We start from the raw sequence: 18,962 nt of genomic DNA, 5'->3' as shown, positions 1-18,962 counted from the left end.
CGACTGGTAAGCACTGGAAGCCGAGATAGGCATGTCCCAACTTGTCCTCTAACACTCCGAAACGTAGGTGTTCCTTTGTCTCGCTTCATCAGCAAATTGGTCGTGACGCGCGAAGCCTCCGCGCGGCTTTCCATGACAAAATCTCTTGTTAAAAGTGAAATCTGCCGGAAAATGGCTGATGTCCAGGTCTTGTGATAACCAGAGAAAGAGCACACGATGGTCTCGTATCCACAGAGCCATCAGCTTAGAAATGATCCAGTGGTTTGTGCCGCATCGTCGCAGCTCGCAGCGCGGCGCACCGACCGTCGTTAAAGGGGTCCTTAAAGCTGTAGTTAAAGTCCTTATTCTCTGTGAAGCCTGTAAAATTTTCACTGAAAGCCAGATAAATTTTTCGAATGGTTTCTAGGTGCCAGTCTCTAACAGCTTCTGAAAAAATTCTGATGGAAAAAAAGTCCTTTTCATTCCGCCGTTTCCAGACAATGAAAATCCGACGAGGGGGCGGGACCACCTTCCACAAGGCGTGCTCACAGGCGAATGACGTCACCGACGGGCGTGGATAAACTCATGCATGCGCACGAGGGTTCAAGCATGTCTGACGTAAAAACATATGAATGAAATCCATATAGTTTTTTAAAAAAATAAAAAGGTACAATACTTTATGGACAGACCTTGTATATTACTGTATCTGGAATTTTGTTTTCAAGGCCTCTACTGCCATCTACAGGTCAGTAGTGTTCACTAAGTGTGTGGGAACCAGTAGATAGCAGTGTTCTATTTATTTTGACTCCGGTTATGTCAGATGATTGTCAAATCAACTTTTTGGCTTTGCAAATGGCTTTTTTTGTGTGCAATGAATGTATACATTATACAAGTTTCACTTTTTTTTTAATGGAATTACAACCTTATTTCTTTTTCAAATTCTCCCATTTTTTGCATCCAGCCTTATTTCCTTTAGAAACTTCCTTGACAAATAATATCAGTCTATTAGGACGTCAGGTTATGTGTTACACATATACATGTGTGTGTATATATTTTCCAACTTATTCCCATTGATGAATCTTTTCATTTTCTGCCTGAAAGCTTATTAGATGAGTGTGTTCAGGGCTCCGTTTGTTTATCCAAAGATTTATGAACATACAAATTAACCTGCTTATCCTTTATCATGATTTTCTCCGTTGTGAGATATAAAAGTGTCTTATCGTAGCGTTCGTGTGTATGTGCATTATAACGCAGCGCACGAGCGACATTACGATATTCTTCAGAACGACAACATACACAACATGCATCCAGCAGCAGACACGCTGCTGTCATAAACAACTGCCTGTAAAGTTTTTTGGCAAGTTATAACTTTCTCAACAGCGTAATTTGTAATGAAATCCGCTTCATTTGTGCGGCTCTTTCAGCACCATGTTTGTTTTTTCAGAGACAGCAGTAAGCTCCTCCTACCCCTCCAAACGGAGGGATTTGTAGCCCTTCGCCTTCCCCTCCGCCTTGCTCCAAAAAGAAAGACTCAGCCAGTGTTTAGCAGAGGCACTTTTACCCAGAATCCTTTGCGATCTGTCTGTCTGTTACAAAACCTCAGAATTAGTGCATTATTCAACATTAAAAGATATATGTTATATTTTAACTTTGTACAAATTACATAATTGACATTAATGGAGTTATTCTATCAGTATTAATGTTATTTATAATCAAAACCATAAGTCAGCATGACTATTTTTCAAGACCTGCGCCTGACCGGAGCGTCGTAATTGATAGAGAGTTGGCTTTATGGCTGCTCTCAGAGTGCCTCTGTACTGGGAGCTCTGTAGTAAACAAGAGCTTCCAGCAGGGGCAAAATGTTGAATGCAAAGTGTGGTTTTATTGTTGGGATCTGTTGTTTTTATTATTATAAGCTATTAAATTTGTTCTACTACTAGTTGTAGATGTGTCGGAGGTAATATTAGAATTCATCTGTTATCGGTTATCTATAACATCCGATACATTTTTGGGTGGTTTATCGTTTTATCTTTATCGAAGATAACTTTTCAGTTATCTGATTATCTGTTATTGAAGTTAATTTTTTGGTTATCTGTGCCCACCACTGCAGGTCGGTCTCACCTGCTTTTAAGTTTTAAAAATGTTTTTCACTGTTCAGCTTGGTTTTACTACGTTATAGGTCTAAAAGTTATCGGATGGCAATTCATCGGAAGATAATTAGTCCGATGATGGTTTTTAAAGTTATCTAAAAAGATAATCCGATAATGAAAACATCATCTTCAATAATTATGTTATCGGATTATCAGAAGTGTGCCCGCCCCTGGCTAATTACACGTAAAGTCCTTCTGATACTATCTTGAGTTTGTCTTCCTTGCATAAAACCCGTCTGATCAAGGCTTATAATTTGTGGCAACAATCCTTCTATACGTTTGCATAGTATATGAATAAAGATTTTGTAATCCTGGTTCAACACACTTACTGGTCTAAATTGGACTCATCTTTCCCCACTTTTGGGATTACTGATATCACCACCTCCCTCCAAGATGAAGGTATACTTTTTTCTTTAAGAACCCAGTTAAAGGTGGACTGCAACATAGGGACCAAAGAACCCCCATGACTCGGTACCATTCCGAAGAGAAGCTGTCCAGACCTGGGGCCTTATTTGGTTTGAGATGTGATATGGCTGAACGAATTTATTTCTCTGTTATTTTAACTATGAGATTTCTACTTTGTTCATTATTCAGTTTAGGCAGATTAATGTTCTGAAAGAAATCTTCTATTTTCACTCCATTATTTTGAGGTTGAGAATATAGTTTTTTATAATATTTTTTTGAAGCAATCCTATATTTCTTTGAGTTTGTAATGTACAGTATTAGTAATGGGATTTTTTATTTTATGAATCGAATTCTCTGCTTGTTTTTTCAGCCTATAAGCTAATAGTTTACTGCCTTTTCCTCCCCCTTCATAATATTAATGTTTTGCAAAAATTAACTTTTTTTGTATATTTTGAGAATAGATTTCATTTATTTTATTCTTTATCTTCCTCAGTAGCTCTTGAGTTTTCGAATCATTTGTATCTTTGTGATTTTGTTCTTTTGCTCTTTTGTTTTAATTCCCCTTCCAGCTGAACTCTGAACTCTTTCTGCCGTGCTTTCTTTAGGTGAGCACTGTATCCAGTTATCTTACCGCTAAGCACAGCTTTACATGCATCCCATAGTACTGGAGGGGAAACTTCACCGTTGTTCTGTTTCAAGTATTCAGCGATATCCTTCCCAATTTATTCCTTCATCTGACTTAATACAAAAGTATTTAATATCCACAAAGTGTCCCTCTGGAACTGTTCCAGATTTAGTTCTAAATAAATAGGGCTATGGTCTGAGAGGTCCATGTTCCCCACATTGCAGCCCCCAACCCGATTAGATCTTGCACAAAAGTAAAAAAAAAAAAAAACAATCCTCGAACATGCCAACTGTGGATTAGAAAATAAAGTGTAATCTTTGAAGGATTTAATTCTCTCCAGTTATCAACTAAACTGATTTCTTTCATAGCCAAGTTAAATTTTTTGTTTATCAATTTAGGCTGGGATAAATATGTATTTGAGGAATCCATTTTGGGATTCAATCTAATGTTAAAATCCCCCCCAAATTAGGACCCCATGAGTCTCCGCTGTTATCAAATGAAATGTTTAAAAAACTTCCAGTCAGAATTAGGGGGGGCGTAAATATTCAATAAAGTAGCCAATGAGCCCTCTAAATTTCTCCTCACTAAAACAAATCTTCCCTCTGTGTCCTTTTTTTTTTTTTTCAGAGGGGTTCAAAACTGGTCTTATAGATTAATCTTGCCACCCCCCTCCTATGGTCACCCAAATAACAAGAAAAGCCACCTCCACACTCTTTTTAGTTTAGTTACTTCTCTTAATGGGGCTGATGAGGCCGTTCACATTATAAGTTGCTATTTTGACTGCTTGCATTCAGTGTCCAATAAGGAGAAAAGAAAAAAAAAAAAAGAAATGGCATGAACCAAAAACACGCCATAATAAGCGTCCATATGTAAAAAAAAAAAAAGAGTCACAGGTTACCCCCCCACCACACCACACACACACACAGGCTGCAAAGAACAGCAGCAAAACACAACAGTGAAAACTGACAGAACACGAGAACAATAAAGATGAAAAATAAGACCTCCAACTGTGGGGTCTTGATGTTGACCCTGATGGAGCCCTGGTAGTAGGAGGGCTCTAAGGTAAAGCCCCCCCCCAGCCTTAAAAGTGGGAGAGGGCCTTTATGCATATATTATCTCTATCCCGGCAGCCTATACATTATAATAGTAGCTTTAAAGCCTAGTCAGTGCTTCTTTGATAAACAGGACATGTTAAACAACCAATTCCTCCCTCTGCTGGGAGTCCCCAGAGAAAAAATGTAAAAGAAAATAAAGCCACACCAGGCTCGCCTGTTAAATGCTGAGTAAACTCGCTCTCAGCAGTTTTCAGTTCACTTACAGTAACTGGGACCTGTTGTCTGAAGGCCTGTAGTTTTTCCTTGAAGACCGAAGCTCTGCCATGATTCCCTTGACCCCAGACGGAGCGGATCCGTTCCAACAGCGAGTCCGGTTGTTTAATTACCGACACCGGGAGCCCCCTCTTCGCCATATCCTCCCTCACCTCCACCGCAGAATCACACACCACAACTCCCTCCTGGTAGAAAACTCTGAACCTGGCGGGGAACAGTGTCTGAAATCGGATTTTCCTCTCTGTTAGAACCGCTTTTGTTTCTGCATATTCCCATCGCTTTTTTAAGACATCAGGAGCATAGTCATGATCCAGATTGACCCGTTTTCTGAGGTGTTCAAATACCCACTTTTGCCAGGCTGTTCTCAGCAGTTCATCTTTCATCCTGTTGCTCGGTAACTTGATGACGATTAATCTCAGCGGTACATCCTCCGGCGGCTTTGGCATCAAAGTGCGGTGAGCTCTTTCAACACGTAGCTCAAATGTGGTCACTCTACAAACATCACCATCGACGGAGAATTCTCCTCTGCACCCGCTTTAACACCATAGACTCTGATATTTTCTCTTCTGGAGCGCCCCTCTAGATCTGTCAGCTTAGCATCCAGGTGTATCTGAAGGTGCAGCAACTCCTGCACAGTGTCCTCCACCTGAGGCCACGTTTCGGTCTCATCAATCCTTTTCTCTGCCTCTTCGATCCGAGCACTGCTCTTGTTAATTTCTTCCCGAATCACTTTTAGCTGATGACTGTTGTCTTCTCTGAACTCTCTTCGTTCCTTCAATATGAGCTCCAGGTCTCCGCTCGTTCTTTGACCACTTTTGGGGTGCATACGCAACTCGACATCCTCCTCCATTACGCTGCAAGGCAAGGAAGTTTGGCTAGCTCCATCGCCGTCGAAAAACTCTGCGTTAACTTTCTGCTTTTCTTCATAGGCATTCTCAAAACCCCCAAAATTTAATTAAACTATAAAATAATACAATTTTTACTATCTGGTTTGGAGTGGGTAATCCTTGACTCAAATTGTCGGGAGCACGTTCACGAAGCTGCCATCGCTTGGCTCATCAAACCGGAAGCCTTAATGATATTCTAATTATATGACCAGCACCTGTATGTGTGTATATAGCAACTGCTGAAGGGGGGCATTTCTAAGCCTTTGCTTCAGCCTGCACCCTTTCAACAGCACAAAACTGGGAAATGAGTTTTTAACATGAGATTCTTTTAAGTATGTGTGTGTGCAACTTTTGATCACCATTGTGTTGTGATGATGTTGACCAAATTTGAAGACCATCGGATGAAATCCCTAGGACGAGTTCGTTCAAATGTAAGTAGTGGAAATGGCCAAAAGTGGCACAAATTAGCTCAAAATCTAAACTTAAATCAAAATGGCCGACTTCCTGTCGATGTTTCATCATGACAGTAACAGACTTTTTTGTGCGTCCAAGCATGGTAAATATATGTAGCGAATTTCATGAGGCTTCGACGAAAAAACCCCTATGTGGAGGGTTTTTTGTAAATTTCTAGGGGGCGCTATTTCGCTGCGACCTTGTACAGGACCCCCAAAATATCAAATTTCAGATCTGGCCCGGACAACTTTGGGAAGTTTGGCTAGTTTTTGAGCATGGGAAAGGGCCGAAATTTTGATTTTAAAAGTGAGAATAATAATTATAAAGAGTGCAATTACAATAGGGTTCTCGTAGGACTTTTTCCTACTGGGGCCCTAATAAAAATGAAAATACAGAAGTCCACGTCGGCACGTTTGTTTATCCTGTTTTTTGTCAGTTTCATGTCTGCAAAACCTTCGATCAGTCCAATAGTGAATGGTAAAATATGCCAATTCTCAATAATGAAAATTACCAATATCGAGTTACTATCATGAATGTGAATTAAGGAGATCTTAAACTCCGATCACCTTTAAATTCCCGCCCGACCGCAGCCGTTCTGTTGTGAATAAATTTAGATGGCTGGGAAAACAGAGCAACCTGCATTTTGCCAGTGCAATGTACAGTGAAATATCATCCAGTTCAAATGTGCAGACGACGCCGCCATGTTGAAATAAACTCTACGATGATGTCATTTGAACTAGCCAATCAGCAAGGACATCCGGTCAAATATCACTAGGTGGGCGTTTGCCGTATTCGGCAAAATATAACTTGCCTAAGTTTTTACATTTTGTTTTACTCTGTCTGTTCTTAATGCACCCTCTTAGATCTTAATGAGACTAACCTGGTTGAATAGAAGTTCAAAAAAACAAAAACAAAAAAGGACTGTAGGACCATCCTGCTCACTGTGCCGCTCTCACTGGAGAGACAATGTCTTTGTCCCAGATCTGTTTCAGTGCAGCTTCTTGTTCTGACTTTAACACCAAGTTAACCCCAACTCTTTCATCTCCAACTGTAAATGGTTATCAAAACATTCAAATCGTATCTTTCTGAACTCTTCCACATCAAACTCCATCATGTCAATGTTTATAATGTGGTTGAACAATAACAGGTGAAGTTGCTCATAAATTTTAACTTTCTTAAATATTTATTATGGCCACTCTTAAGACTTCAGTTCTCTTTATAATTTTATTACTGGTAAATTTTTAGAATTGATTTAGATGATATACTCATCTCACAGGAATATCACAATTATCTGGGAACTACTTTTTCCACAGGAATTCATCAAGCACGTCGGCAGCGGGCGCGTACGAAGACAGAAGACCCACAAACTGGACAGTTGTTCGGCCAAAATGAGAGCATCCACTTTTAACTTGTCATCAGCTAAGCTAGTGGCGCTCGTGAGCGTGTGCTGTAGGACCTCATAGTACTGTTAATCCAACAGTACTTCAGACCTCAGCAGTGCCCCTTTGGGTTAGAGCGCCCCCTCTGGGTGCAGGTTTGCTACAGTTTGATGTTTATCACTACCGTCTCTAACAGTCAGGGCAGAAAGTTCCAGATTTCTAAACTGAGTTCCCAAGAAAACACTTGGACGCTAAAATCTGTAATGTTAGCTTAGCGCCACATTACCTTTCACAATTAAACTCAGGAGGGCAGAATGCTCCGCCCTCCTGACACCTGGAAGAAGAAACACTCAGAATAACTTTGAACAGATTTTACAAGACTGAAAATGACATCACTTCCTGTGTGGTAGTTGAGGGCAGGGCTTATCCACCATGATCCAAACAGACAAATAAAAACCAAACCTGCTTTTTTCAATCAGTTATTTAATCAAGTGTGAAAATGCAGCAAAGAAACAAAAATCTCTGATTATAAAATGTACAAGGACAGATGCTCCCGGCATCCTGATTGGCTAACAGCTCAGAGCTGCACACTGATTGGCTGAGACAACATCAGGGAGGTCCTTGAAGAGTGGTGGGGGAGAGGGGTGAAGCCAGAGCACAGGGGTGTGGTCTAGCTGTGGAATGAGATGAAGTTGTGGCTTAATATTTAGGGCGGGGCTTAGGCCATTACACAACATTAATTCTCGCAGTTAAAGTTCTAAATCTCTGCAGCACCTGAGATGCTTACTGAGCTCAGTGGGGATGTCCATGTCTCTGAGGCCCTGGTGCTTCCGTCTGGTGGTCAGACTTGGGACTCTGACCAGTGACGACTGGATGTCTTTGGTACCAGGTCCCCGTGGAGGATCCTTGAGTCCCATTCCTCTGGACACAATCCAGCACACGGGGCCTCGGTGTTGAGGACCTCAGCAGCTGGAGAAGATCAAGGACACGTCTCTCCTGGCTGCAGCAGAGAGACTTACTTCGGAGAGGAGGGGATGGACCGGCTGTCTTCCTGAGAGGATGCCATCCAGGACCCAGGTGGGTTTGCAAGGGTGGAGCATTATTTCAAGCCAGGGAGCTCGACTAATCTTCAGGGAGGTTAACCCATTAACAGTCAAGCTATCAGATGGGCAAGTTAGTTAGCAGCAGTAGCTAGTTAGTAGTGTTAAGGCATTTGCAGTGATGCTATCAGGTGGGCAGGGTTATGGCAGTGGGGGCGTGGTCTAAGACTTGGGGGCTGGTGGTTTTGGGGGGTCGAGACCTCTCATTCTAAAATAAGAAACCAGCTGGTTTGGAACTTCAGCGAGGACAGACTGAGCCAGAGCGGATCTGTCAGACTGAGAGAGAGACAGAATTTCTGAATTAAAACATACAGCTTTATTCACAACAACTTAGTTACATCACCTCCATTTTCTTTGTATCCACCAACATGGACTCCACAGACAGGCATCAGAAATGGAGCACCAAGCTCTCATTTTGCACAGATTTGAGAGAACGTTATTTACACACCTTGTGTCTCTGAAGGTGTCCACATTATCAGTAAGAACATAAAACTGGAAGTCCACTCTGATCCAGGCAGCCAAGAGTCCCTTCAGCATAAACTCAGGTACCACTGACCCTTGAGCTAAAACACAGTTCTGAGTCTTCCAGATGGCCAACTTGGTGAGTCCACAAAGCAGGTTAATTAAAACATGTAATATACTTTGTTGTGCACGATATTTTGGACAAAAAAAAAAAAAGTCCATAGTGAATAACAAACCAAGCCCACGAAACCACCTCCCCAACAACCCAAACAGCTCTGACAACCGGTGACACTGTGCAAAAACATGGTGAACAGTTTCCCTAAATGAACAAAAAGGACAAACCCTATCAACCCCTGGATCCAGGTGCACCAAATACCGGTTTGTAGCCAGAAGCCCGTGTTCAATCCTCCACTGGCTGTCCCCCACGCATTTGCTGAGAATGACAGCCTCAACACTGCATTTAATCTATTATAGGTTTAAGGATATGATTCCTTCTTTATGTTCTCTAATGCCATATACCAACACAGTGCAGAGTAGCTACCTAAACTCTGAGTGACATAGAGTATCTCGTCAATAGTTTTACATCCTCATTGAAGACAACTTTGGATGCTGTAGCTCCTCTGAAAAAGAGAGCTTTAAACCAGAAGTGCCTGACTCCGTGGTATAACTCACAAACTCGCAGCTTAAAGCAGATAACCCGTAAGTTGGAGAGGAAATGGTGTCTCACTAATTTAGAAGATCTTCACTTAGCCTGGAAAAAGAGCCTGTTGCTCTATAAAAAAGCCCTCCGTAAAGCTAGGACATCTTACTACTCATCACTAATTGAAGAAAATAAGAACAACCCCAGGTTTCTTTTCAGCACTGTAGCCAGGCTGACAAAGAGTCAGAGCTCTATTGAGCTGAGTATTCCTTTAACTAGTAATGACTTCATGACTTTGCTAATAAAATGTTAACTATTAGAGAAAAAATTACTCAACCATCCCAAAGACATATCGTTATCTTTGGCTGCTTTCAGTGATGCAGGTATTTGGTTAGACTCTTTCTCTCCGATTGTTCTGTCAGTTATTTTCATTAGTTACTTCATCCAAACCATCAACATGTCTATTAGACCCCATTCCTACCAGGCTGCTCAAGGAAGCCCTACCATTAATTAATGCTTCGATCTTAAATATGATCAATCTGTCTTTGTTAGTTGGCTATGTACCACAGGCTTTTAAGGTGGCAGTAATTAAACCATTACTTAAAAAGCCATCACTTGACCCAGCTATCTTAGCTAATTATAGGCCAATCTCCAACCTTCCTTTTCTCTCAAAAATTCTTGAAAGGGTAGTTGTACAACAGCTAACTGATCATCTGCAGAGGAATGGTCTATTTGAAGAGTTTCAGTCAGGTTTTAGAATTCATCATAGTACAGAAACAGCATTAGTGAAGGTTACAAATGATCTTCTTATGGCTTCGGACAGTGGACTTATCTCTGTGCTTGTTCTGTTGGACCTCAGTGCTGCTTTTGATACTGTTGACCATAAAATTTTATTACAGAGATTAGAGCATGCCATAGGTATTAAAGGCACTGCGCTGCGGTGGTTTGAATCATATTTATCTAATAGATTACAATTTGTTCATGTAAATGGGGAATCTTCTTCACAGACTAAGGTTAATTATGGAGTTCCACAAGGTTCTGTGCTAGGACCAATTTTATTCACTTTATACATGCTTCCCTTAGGCAGTATTATTAGACAGCATTGCTTAAATTTTCATTGTTACGCAGATGATACTCAGCTTTATCTATCCATGAAGCCAGAGGGGACACACCAATTAGCTAAACTGCAGGATTGTCTTACAGACAAAGACATGGATGACCTCTAATTTCCTGCTTTTAAACTCAGATAAAACTGAAGTTATTGTACTTGGCCCCACAAATCTTAGAAACGTGGTGTCTAACCAGATCCTTACTCTGGATGGCATTACCCTGACCTCTAGTAATACTGTGAGAAATCTTGGAGTCATTTTTGATCAGGATATGTCCTTCAATGTGCATATTAAGCAAATATGTAGGACTGCTTTTTTGCATTTGCGCAATATCTCTAAAATTAGAAAGGTCTTGTCTCAGAGTGATGCTGAAAAACTAACTCATGCATTTATTTCCTCTAGGCTGGACTATTGTAATTCATTATCAGGTTGTCCTAAAAGTTCCCTGAAAAGCCTTCAGTTAATTCAAAATGCTGCAGCTAGAGTACTAACGGGGACTAGAAGGAGAGAGCATATCTCACCCATATTGGCCTCTCTTCATTGGCTTCCTGTTAATTCTAGAATAGAATTTAAAATTCTTCTTCTTACTTATAAGGTTTTGAATAATCAGGTCCCATCTTATCTTAGGGACCTCATAGTACCATATCACCCCAATAGAGTGCTTCGCTCTCAGACTGCAGGCTTACTTGTAGTTCCTAGGGTTTGTAAGAGTAGAATGGGAGGCAGAGCCTTCAGCTTTCAGGCTCCTCTCCTGTGGAACCAGCTCCCAATTCAGATCAGGGAGACAGACACCCTCTCTACTTTTAAGATTAGGCTTAAAACTTTCCTTTTTGCTAAAGCTTATAGTTAGGGCTGGATCAGGTGACCCTGAACCATCCCTTAGTTATGCTTTGTCTAGAAAATAATCTGCAACTTTCACTGATTTACCAAATGAATCATCCAGGAAGCCGTTGATGTCCTGCAGCATGTACAGATCACCCAGGAAATAATGATTTTAGTGGACGGAGCGTAGAGAGGAGAAGCCTGCAGGTAAGACTCATTCAGATAAACCCCACTTTCAACAAGCTGAGCAGAGAAACGCTCCTCTGACAAAAAAAACCACCACGGCTCTGTTCATCCTGGACACAAACGTTAAATTCTCATGCCCGACCTGCTCGCCCACAGACACAGCCGGGTCAGGGACCACCCTCATGCCGTGACGGAGAGAGAGGGATGGCGCCGACCCAGACGTGTGTGAGGGCCTTATATGGCAGCACCTTGACATCGGGGTGAATGTGAGGCATTATTGTAAAGCACTTTGAGCATCTGATGCAGATGGAAAAGCGCTATATAGATGCAGTCCATATCATTCTTAGGTGTTGATCTGTCCTGCTGTTTAAATCTGGACTCTTGGAAGAAGTCGGAATATGTTATTTTCAGAAGACAATGGCTTTTCTATCCAACGTGCCACAATCATGAGAGAACTTGAGGAGCTGACAGCAGAGCTGCAGTCCGACATTATTCTCTGACTGGCGATCGCAAGTCAAATTCAAATTTATTTATATAGCACATTTAAAACACAGCTGCAGCTGACCAAAGTGCTTCACAATAATAGCAATACAAAAGTGTAAAATATTAAAGGAAAAAATAAATAAATAATCTAAAAATAGCAGAGCAAAGCATTCACCACTTAGCCAGTGTTGAAAGCCAGGAAGAAGAGATGAAACTGTCCCACAGACTGAGGACCTGACAGTCAGTGGAAGACTGTTCCAGAGTCGTGGCATTGCCACAGAAAAGGCTCTATCACCTCTGGATTTAAGCCTGGCTTTAGGAACAGCCAGGAGAAGCTGGTCAGCTGACCTCAGAGCCCTACGTGGAGTGTACGGCTGCAAGAGCTCACTCAGATACATCGGGCCTATACAGTGCAGACACTTAAAAACAATCAGCAAAACTTTATATTTAACACGAAAGCCGACAGGGAGCCAGTGTAAGGTGCAGAGCACAGGGGTGATGTGCTCATGCTTCTTTATTTTAGTCAAAAGGCGGCTGCAGCATTCTGTACCCTCTGCAGGGAGCGCTGGTCCAGCCCAATGTACAGAGCATTACAGTAATCCAGACGTGACGTTATAAATGCATGGATAGATCTTTCAAAATCAACTTGAGTAAAATAAGATTTAATCTTGGAAAGAGTCCTCAGCTGAAAGAAGCTGGCCCTGATGACAGAGCTGATGTGCTTATCAAATCTGAACATTGGGTCAACCATCACCCCTAGATTTTTTACAAAAGGGCAGCAAAAAGTGGACAGAGGACCAATAACAGTCTTGTCCTTGTAGAGGGTTACTTTGCCCAAACACTAAAAGCTCAGTTTTATTTTTATTAAGATTCAGAAAATTAGCTCTCATCCAGACTTGTACATCATTCAGACAGTCCTGTAGTATTTTTACAGCAGCCTGGGTATCACAGGAAATTACAGGAAGGTAAATCTGAATGTCGTCTGCAAAACAATGAAAACAGACTGTGCTTTTTAAAAACAGACCCAAGAGGGATCATGTACAAAGCAAAGAGAAGTGGTGCTAAAATTGAGCCCTGGGGCATGCCATATTTAAGAGGAGACACAGAGGAAGAGTACTGTCCTACATTAACAGAAAAACCTATGTTGGAAAGATAGGACCGAAACCAATTTAGCGCTGAACCCTTAATACCTATGTGAGTCTCAAGGCGAGTCACAAGGACACTGTGGTCCACTGTGTCAAAGGCTGCAGATAAATCTAAACGCAGAAGAACCGCAGAGTTCCCAGCATCAACAGTTAAAGAAGGGCTGTTTCAGTACTGTGTTTTAATTTAAAACCAGACTGAAACTTCTCCCCCATTTCATTAAGATCCAGAAAAGCCTGCAATTGATCATAGACAACTTTCTCTAAGACTTTAGACACAAATGGCAATTTAGAGATCGGTCTATAGTTGGACAACACATTTGGGTCAGGATTGCTCTTTTTGATGAGTGTCTGGACTACAGCATGTTTAAGAGCTGACGGAAAACAGCCACTTGATAGAGAAGCGTTCACAAGTTCAGCAATGTACGGACCAATACACTGAAAAACATCTTTAAACAAATGACCTGGAACAATGTCCAAAGTGCAGGAAGAAGACAAGCTAATTAACAGTTTTAGTCAGCTCACAAATAGATACAGGATTAAAACAATCAAAAACAGCATGACACATGGATGGATCTGCTGACTCCACCTCAGTTACAGGACATGATCTAAGATCAGAGATTTTATCTCTGAAATAAGAGAAAATCTTCACAAAGGCTAGCCGAGGGCACAGCAATAGTACTCGCACGAGGATTAATGAGCGAATTCAGAGTGTTAAAAAGCACCTGAGGTTTATGACAGTTTGAGGACAAGATCTGACATGAATCTAGTTTAGCAGCTTTAGCTGCTCTCTGATGCTCAGACAGTCTGTCCCTCAGTATTTGCAAGGAAACGTGAAGCTCTTTTTTTCCCCATTGTCGCTCAGCACGCCTACAACAGCGCCTGAGTTTACAAGTGCACTCGTTTAACCAAGACTGTGCCGTGGGCTTTAGGAGCTTCAGCCGTAAAGGAGCCACAGAGTCCAAAGCCTTTGTGCACGCAACATTAAAATAAGAAAGGAGTTCATCAGGAGTTGCGTTATCTGAGTCGTTTCTGTGATGATGCATGTGATGATGTCTTTGGTGGACTTTACATCCTTGGAAATCATTCTACAAGTGGTTGAGTGCCCAGTTCAGGTTTTTTTTTTTCCCCCTTTTGTATTTTGTTCTCAGTGGAGCTGGTAGGCTTTATTTTGAGTAGATTAAATTAGAACTTTATTAGTCCCTTGGCAAGACTCCCTCAGGGAAATTGAGGTTCCAGCAGCACTGTATAGCAGCACACAGGGTAAGAAGCACATAGCATAAAAAAAATGAAAGTTTAAAAAAATAAAAATAAAAAAAAAGCATCTCAGATTTTGGATCACCATGTGTGCAGAGTCTGTTCTGTGTACCGGAGCAGCACGCTGTTTTAACCCCGTTATAGTTCCCACTGTCAACGCGCACCTCTCTGCTGTTTTTCAGGCTGCCTGATCGCACAGATGTATTTCTTAGATTTTTCAGTTATATCGATAACACTTATAAGTGTGCACAAAGCCTCTACCACAGCCTGTTTTTAACCGGCTGCGTTCATGATGGATGTGCACATGCACTAAGTCTTCTTACAGTGGACAGCAGCTGCTGCTTTTACTGTGACTGCATCAAAATGAACAGTTCTCAATTTGTCATAACATATCACACTTGCGTAAACTTTGTACAGTGGGGAAAAAAAGCATTTAGTCAGCCCCTGATTGTGCAAGTTCTCCTACTTAGAAATATGAGAGAGGTCTGTAATTTTCATCATAGGTACACTTCAACTGAGACAAAAAATGAGGAAAAAACAAAAAAATCCAGGAAATCACATTGTAGGATTTTAAAATAATTTATTTGTAAGTTATGGTGCAAAATAAGTATTTGGTCAATAACAAAAGTTCAACGCAATACTTTGTAACATAATCTTTGTTGGCAATGACAGAGGTCAAACATTTCCTGTAAGTCTTCAACAGGTTTGCACACACTGTAGCTGGTATTTTGGTCCATTCCTCCATGCAGATCTCCTCTAGAGCAGTGATGTTTTGGGGCTGTCACTGGACAACATGGACTTTCAACTCTCTCAACAAATTTTCTATGGAGTTGAGGCCTGGAGACTGGCTAGGCCACTCCAGGACCTTGAAATGCTTTTTACGGAGCCACTCCGTTGATGCCTGAGTGGTGTGTTTGGGCTCATTGTCATGCTGGAAGACCCAGCTACGCTGCATATTCAATGCTCTCACGGAAAGAGGTTTTGCCTTAAAATCTCATGATACATGGCCCCGTTCATTCTTCCCTTAACACAGATCAGTCGTCCTGTCCCCTTTGCAGAAAAACAGCCCCAAAGCATGATGTTTCCACCCTCATGCTTCACAGTAGATATGGTGTTCTTGGGATGCAACTCAGCGTTCTTTCTCCAAACGTGACGAGTTGAGTTTTTACCAAAAAATTCTATTTTGGTTTCATCTGACCACATGATATTCTCCCAATTCTCTTCTGGATCATCCATATGCTCTCTGGCAAACTTCAGACGGGCCTGGACACGTACTGTCTTAAGCAGGGGGACATGCCTGGCACTGCAGGATTTGAGTCCCTCTCTGCGTCGTGTGTAGCCTTTGTTACTTTGGTCCCAGCTCTCTGCAGGTCATTAATCAGGTCCCGTGTAGTTCTGGGGTTTTTGTTCACCAGTCTCATGATCATTTTGACCCCACGGGATGAGATCTTGTGCGGAGCCCCAGCTCAAAGGAGATTATCAATGGTCTTGTATGTCTTCAATTTTCTTACAATTGCTCCTACAGTTGATTTATTCACAACAACCTGCTTGACTATTGTAGATTCACTCTTCCCAGCCTGGTGCACAGCTACAATTTTCTTCCTCGTGTCCTTCAACAGCTCTTTGGTCTTGGTCATGGTTGAGTTTGGACTCTGTTTGAGGCTGTGGACATGTGTCTTTTATACAGATAACGAGTTCCAACAGGTGCCATTAATACAGGTAACAGGTGGAGGACAGAAGAGCTTCTTAAAGAAGTTGTTACAGCTCTGTGAGAGACAGAAATCTTGCTTGTTTGTTATTGACCAAATACTTATTTTCCACCATAATTTACAAATAAATTCTTTAAAAATCCTACAATGTGATTTCCTGGATTTTTTTCCCTCATTTTGTCTCTGATAGTTGAAGTGTAACTATGATAAAAATTACAGACCTCTTTCATCTTTCTAAGTCAGGGGTTGAATAAATACTTTTTTTTTTTACCCCACTGTAATTAATCTGTGGCTCCCTTCTTGATGTTAGCAGCTAAATTCTGTTCAAGCAGACACTGGGACGTTTTCCGCAAAGCTACATAAACGCTGAGTACTCACAAGTACTTTGTTTTCGGAAGTCTCCGTGGCGTTTGTTGTTAATGTCACATACTTTGAAACCGGTCATGGAACTGCACAAAGAAATCCTGGTGGATCATCGGATGGTCATGAACAACCAAAATCTAAGTTGCTATGATGTCCTTTAAGAACAAAGATCTCAGATACCTTTTCCTGATCAATATACCTCATTGTGGACTTCAAGACACTTTAACACAAAGAATGCAATAAAGTTTATGAAAATTGGAATAAAAATGTTTCTAGAATACGAACCCCGCCCCCCCAAACACACACACACAGGGAGAGAGAACAGGAAAGCACAGCAGCCTCTGAGCGACTGTAATGACACCACACGAGCTGTCACTCAAAGTGGCCACACCCCTAATGGGCAAGGACAACTGGGCTTTAGTAAACGTGAGAGTGAACACGACAATGGTGTCTGAAAAACACATATTTAAATGAGACCACAGGCTTTGATCTGACGAGCGCTTTGATCTAAGTTGCTTCAGCAGAACCTGCTGAGACGATGACAGTAACCATCATTTTAACAAAAAAATGACGGCACCCATGAACAATAACTAAATGTCTGGAACAGTTAGTTAAACAAACCAACTAACTAAGCCACTTACATTGTTGAACTGTCTGTAGGGAACAAACTGGACAATGTCTCTGGCGACTGCCTCCCCCACCGTGGACCTCAGCACGCCGTCATCTCCATCCAGCAGCTCCATGGCCTTAAAGTCCGCCGGCCCAACTCCCACAATGATGATTGACATCGGCAGCCGTGACGCCCGAACAATGGCGTCTTTCGTCTGGTCAAAGTCTGTGATCTCGCCATCAGTCAGGATGAGCAGGACAAAGTACTGCTGCAGACGGACAGACACCAACATCTCAGTGTGTGTGTGTGTGTGTGTGTGTGTGTGTGTGTGTGTGTGTGTTCGTGCTGTGTGTGTGTGTGTGTCCTCACAGTGGGGCTGTTGCTCTGTGCCGCAGTGGCAGCAATGGAACCAACATGGTTGATGATAGGAGAGAAGTTTGTTGGTCCAGACAGCCTGAGCTGAGGTAAGACCATCCGGTAAGCCTCTACTATCCCCTGCACACCTGAGAGACAGATCACAGACATGTTGCCATGGTAACTGGAACTATGCATGGCCCCAGACTGCTTCCAACACTGCACCTTTGTCCCAGTTCCTAAAAACTCCTCGTTCAAAGATTAAAACGACTACAGGCCTGACAGGAATTTTCAATATATTATCAATTATTACTGTCTTTACTTTGATTTGCTGTCTTTGATCTCATTCTTCATATACATGTTTCAATTAATATTACTCTCTTAGTTAATCACCGACTTGCTAAAGTAATTATATACACTGAACTGTTTAAGTAATCATTAAACTGCTCACACAGGAAGATGAACAGATGAACTTTGGCTCAGTGAGAGTGCAGACTGTTTTGCTAAGACCATGTTTTTGTGGAGCACAGATGTACGTTTTAATTAACAGTCCAGTCTTGAGCAGAGAGCGGTGTGACCTGCACACTAGCTCAGGGCTGAGTGCCGTTTTCCTGTTTCCTTTATATTATGAGACAACCCGTGAGACTGGAGGTTTTAAAGCCATATCCATGTGAGAATAGACTGTGTCACTGCTTGTTTGGTATTTTGTCTCTTTCATATGTCTGTATGCAAGTTATTCTAATAAATACAGGAAGCAAGTGGGCGGGGCCCTTCAGAGCTGATGAGACGGTCGGTGACGAGGGTCACGCTCGTTTTGCGCTCTCCTGATTCAGGAAAAGAAATTCAGTGTCTCCTATGTGATTATTTTCTGTGTCAACTGAGTTGTTCTTTTTCAGGTCCAGCTCTGAACAACTCTCACAAGGCCCGTTGCCCTGATGTCTGTGGTCAGGAAGTCCTTTGAAAGAGTGGAGTTAAACCAGCTGAAGACCATCACAGGACCCTGCTGGATCCCCTGTAGTTTGCATACCAGGAAAAACGGTCAGTTGAGGATACAGTCAACACGGGGCTGTACTACATCCTGCAACATCTGGACACTGCATGGACACAGGCAAAGAGCCTGTTGGTGGACTCAAAAATCATTCTCCTGGACGTCCTCAGTCAAACTGTCCCGGCTCTCTGTTCCATCCTCCACCTGTCAACCTTCTGACAGACAGCAGGTGAGGCTGGGAAAAGAACACCCAGCAGCCGCACCCTCAGCACCTTTTATGATGGCATCCTACAGTTTAAGGCACCGCAATTTCGGGACTATAAGCCGCTACCTTTTTCACACGCTTTGAACACTGCAGCTTAAAACACTGATGCAGCTAATTTATGGATTTTTACAGGCTTTCTCCTAACTTGCAATACGTTAATTGATGTCCACTGATTGGCTGAAAGCTGCGGCCCCCACGCAGCGTAAATTCACACACAAAGTAAATATAGTCTTACCTGTTCGTTTAAGTGGATTCATCAATACGTT

The 18,962-nt window shown here is 41.9% G+C and overlaps 1 protein-coding gene across 4 annotated transcripts in view; it reads right to left on the bottom strand.

The window, feature by feature from the left end:
- Positions 1-7,671: 7,671 nt before the first annotated feature.
- The window catches only part of cpne1 (copine I), a 46,387-nt gene continuing 35,096 nt past the window's right edge, over positions 7,672-18,962 (bottom strand). For 3 of the 4 annotated variants that reach the window (XM_034164512.1, XM_034164521.1, XM_034164528.1), the window contains exons 14-16: positions 17,459-17,592; positions 17,121-17,357; positions 7,672-8,582 (exon numbers count right to left, since the gene is read on the bottom strand). In XM_034164512.1, coding sequence (XP_034020403.1) covers positions 8,469-8,582; positions 17,121-17,357; positions 17,459-17,592 — 485 coding nt within the window. In that variant the 3' untranslated portion in view covers positions 7,672-8,468. The remainder of the gene's footprint in view (positions 8,583-17,120; positions 17,358-17,458; positions 17,593-18,962) is intronic. The other variant, XR_004558999.1, reaches the window with a different exon arrangement.

Source organism: Thalassophryne amazonica, chromosome 3, assembly GCF_902500255.1.
Source record: "Thalassophryne amazonica chromosome 3, fThaAma1.1, whole genome shotgun sequence".
Taxonomy (NCBI): Eukaryota; Metazoa; Chordata; class Actinopteri; order Batrachoidiformes; family Batrachoididae; genus Thalassophryne; species Thalassophryne amazonica.
Note: the sequence above shows the minus strand (reverse complement) of the source record. Positions and strands in the feature narration are given on the sequence as shown.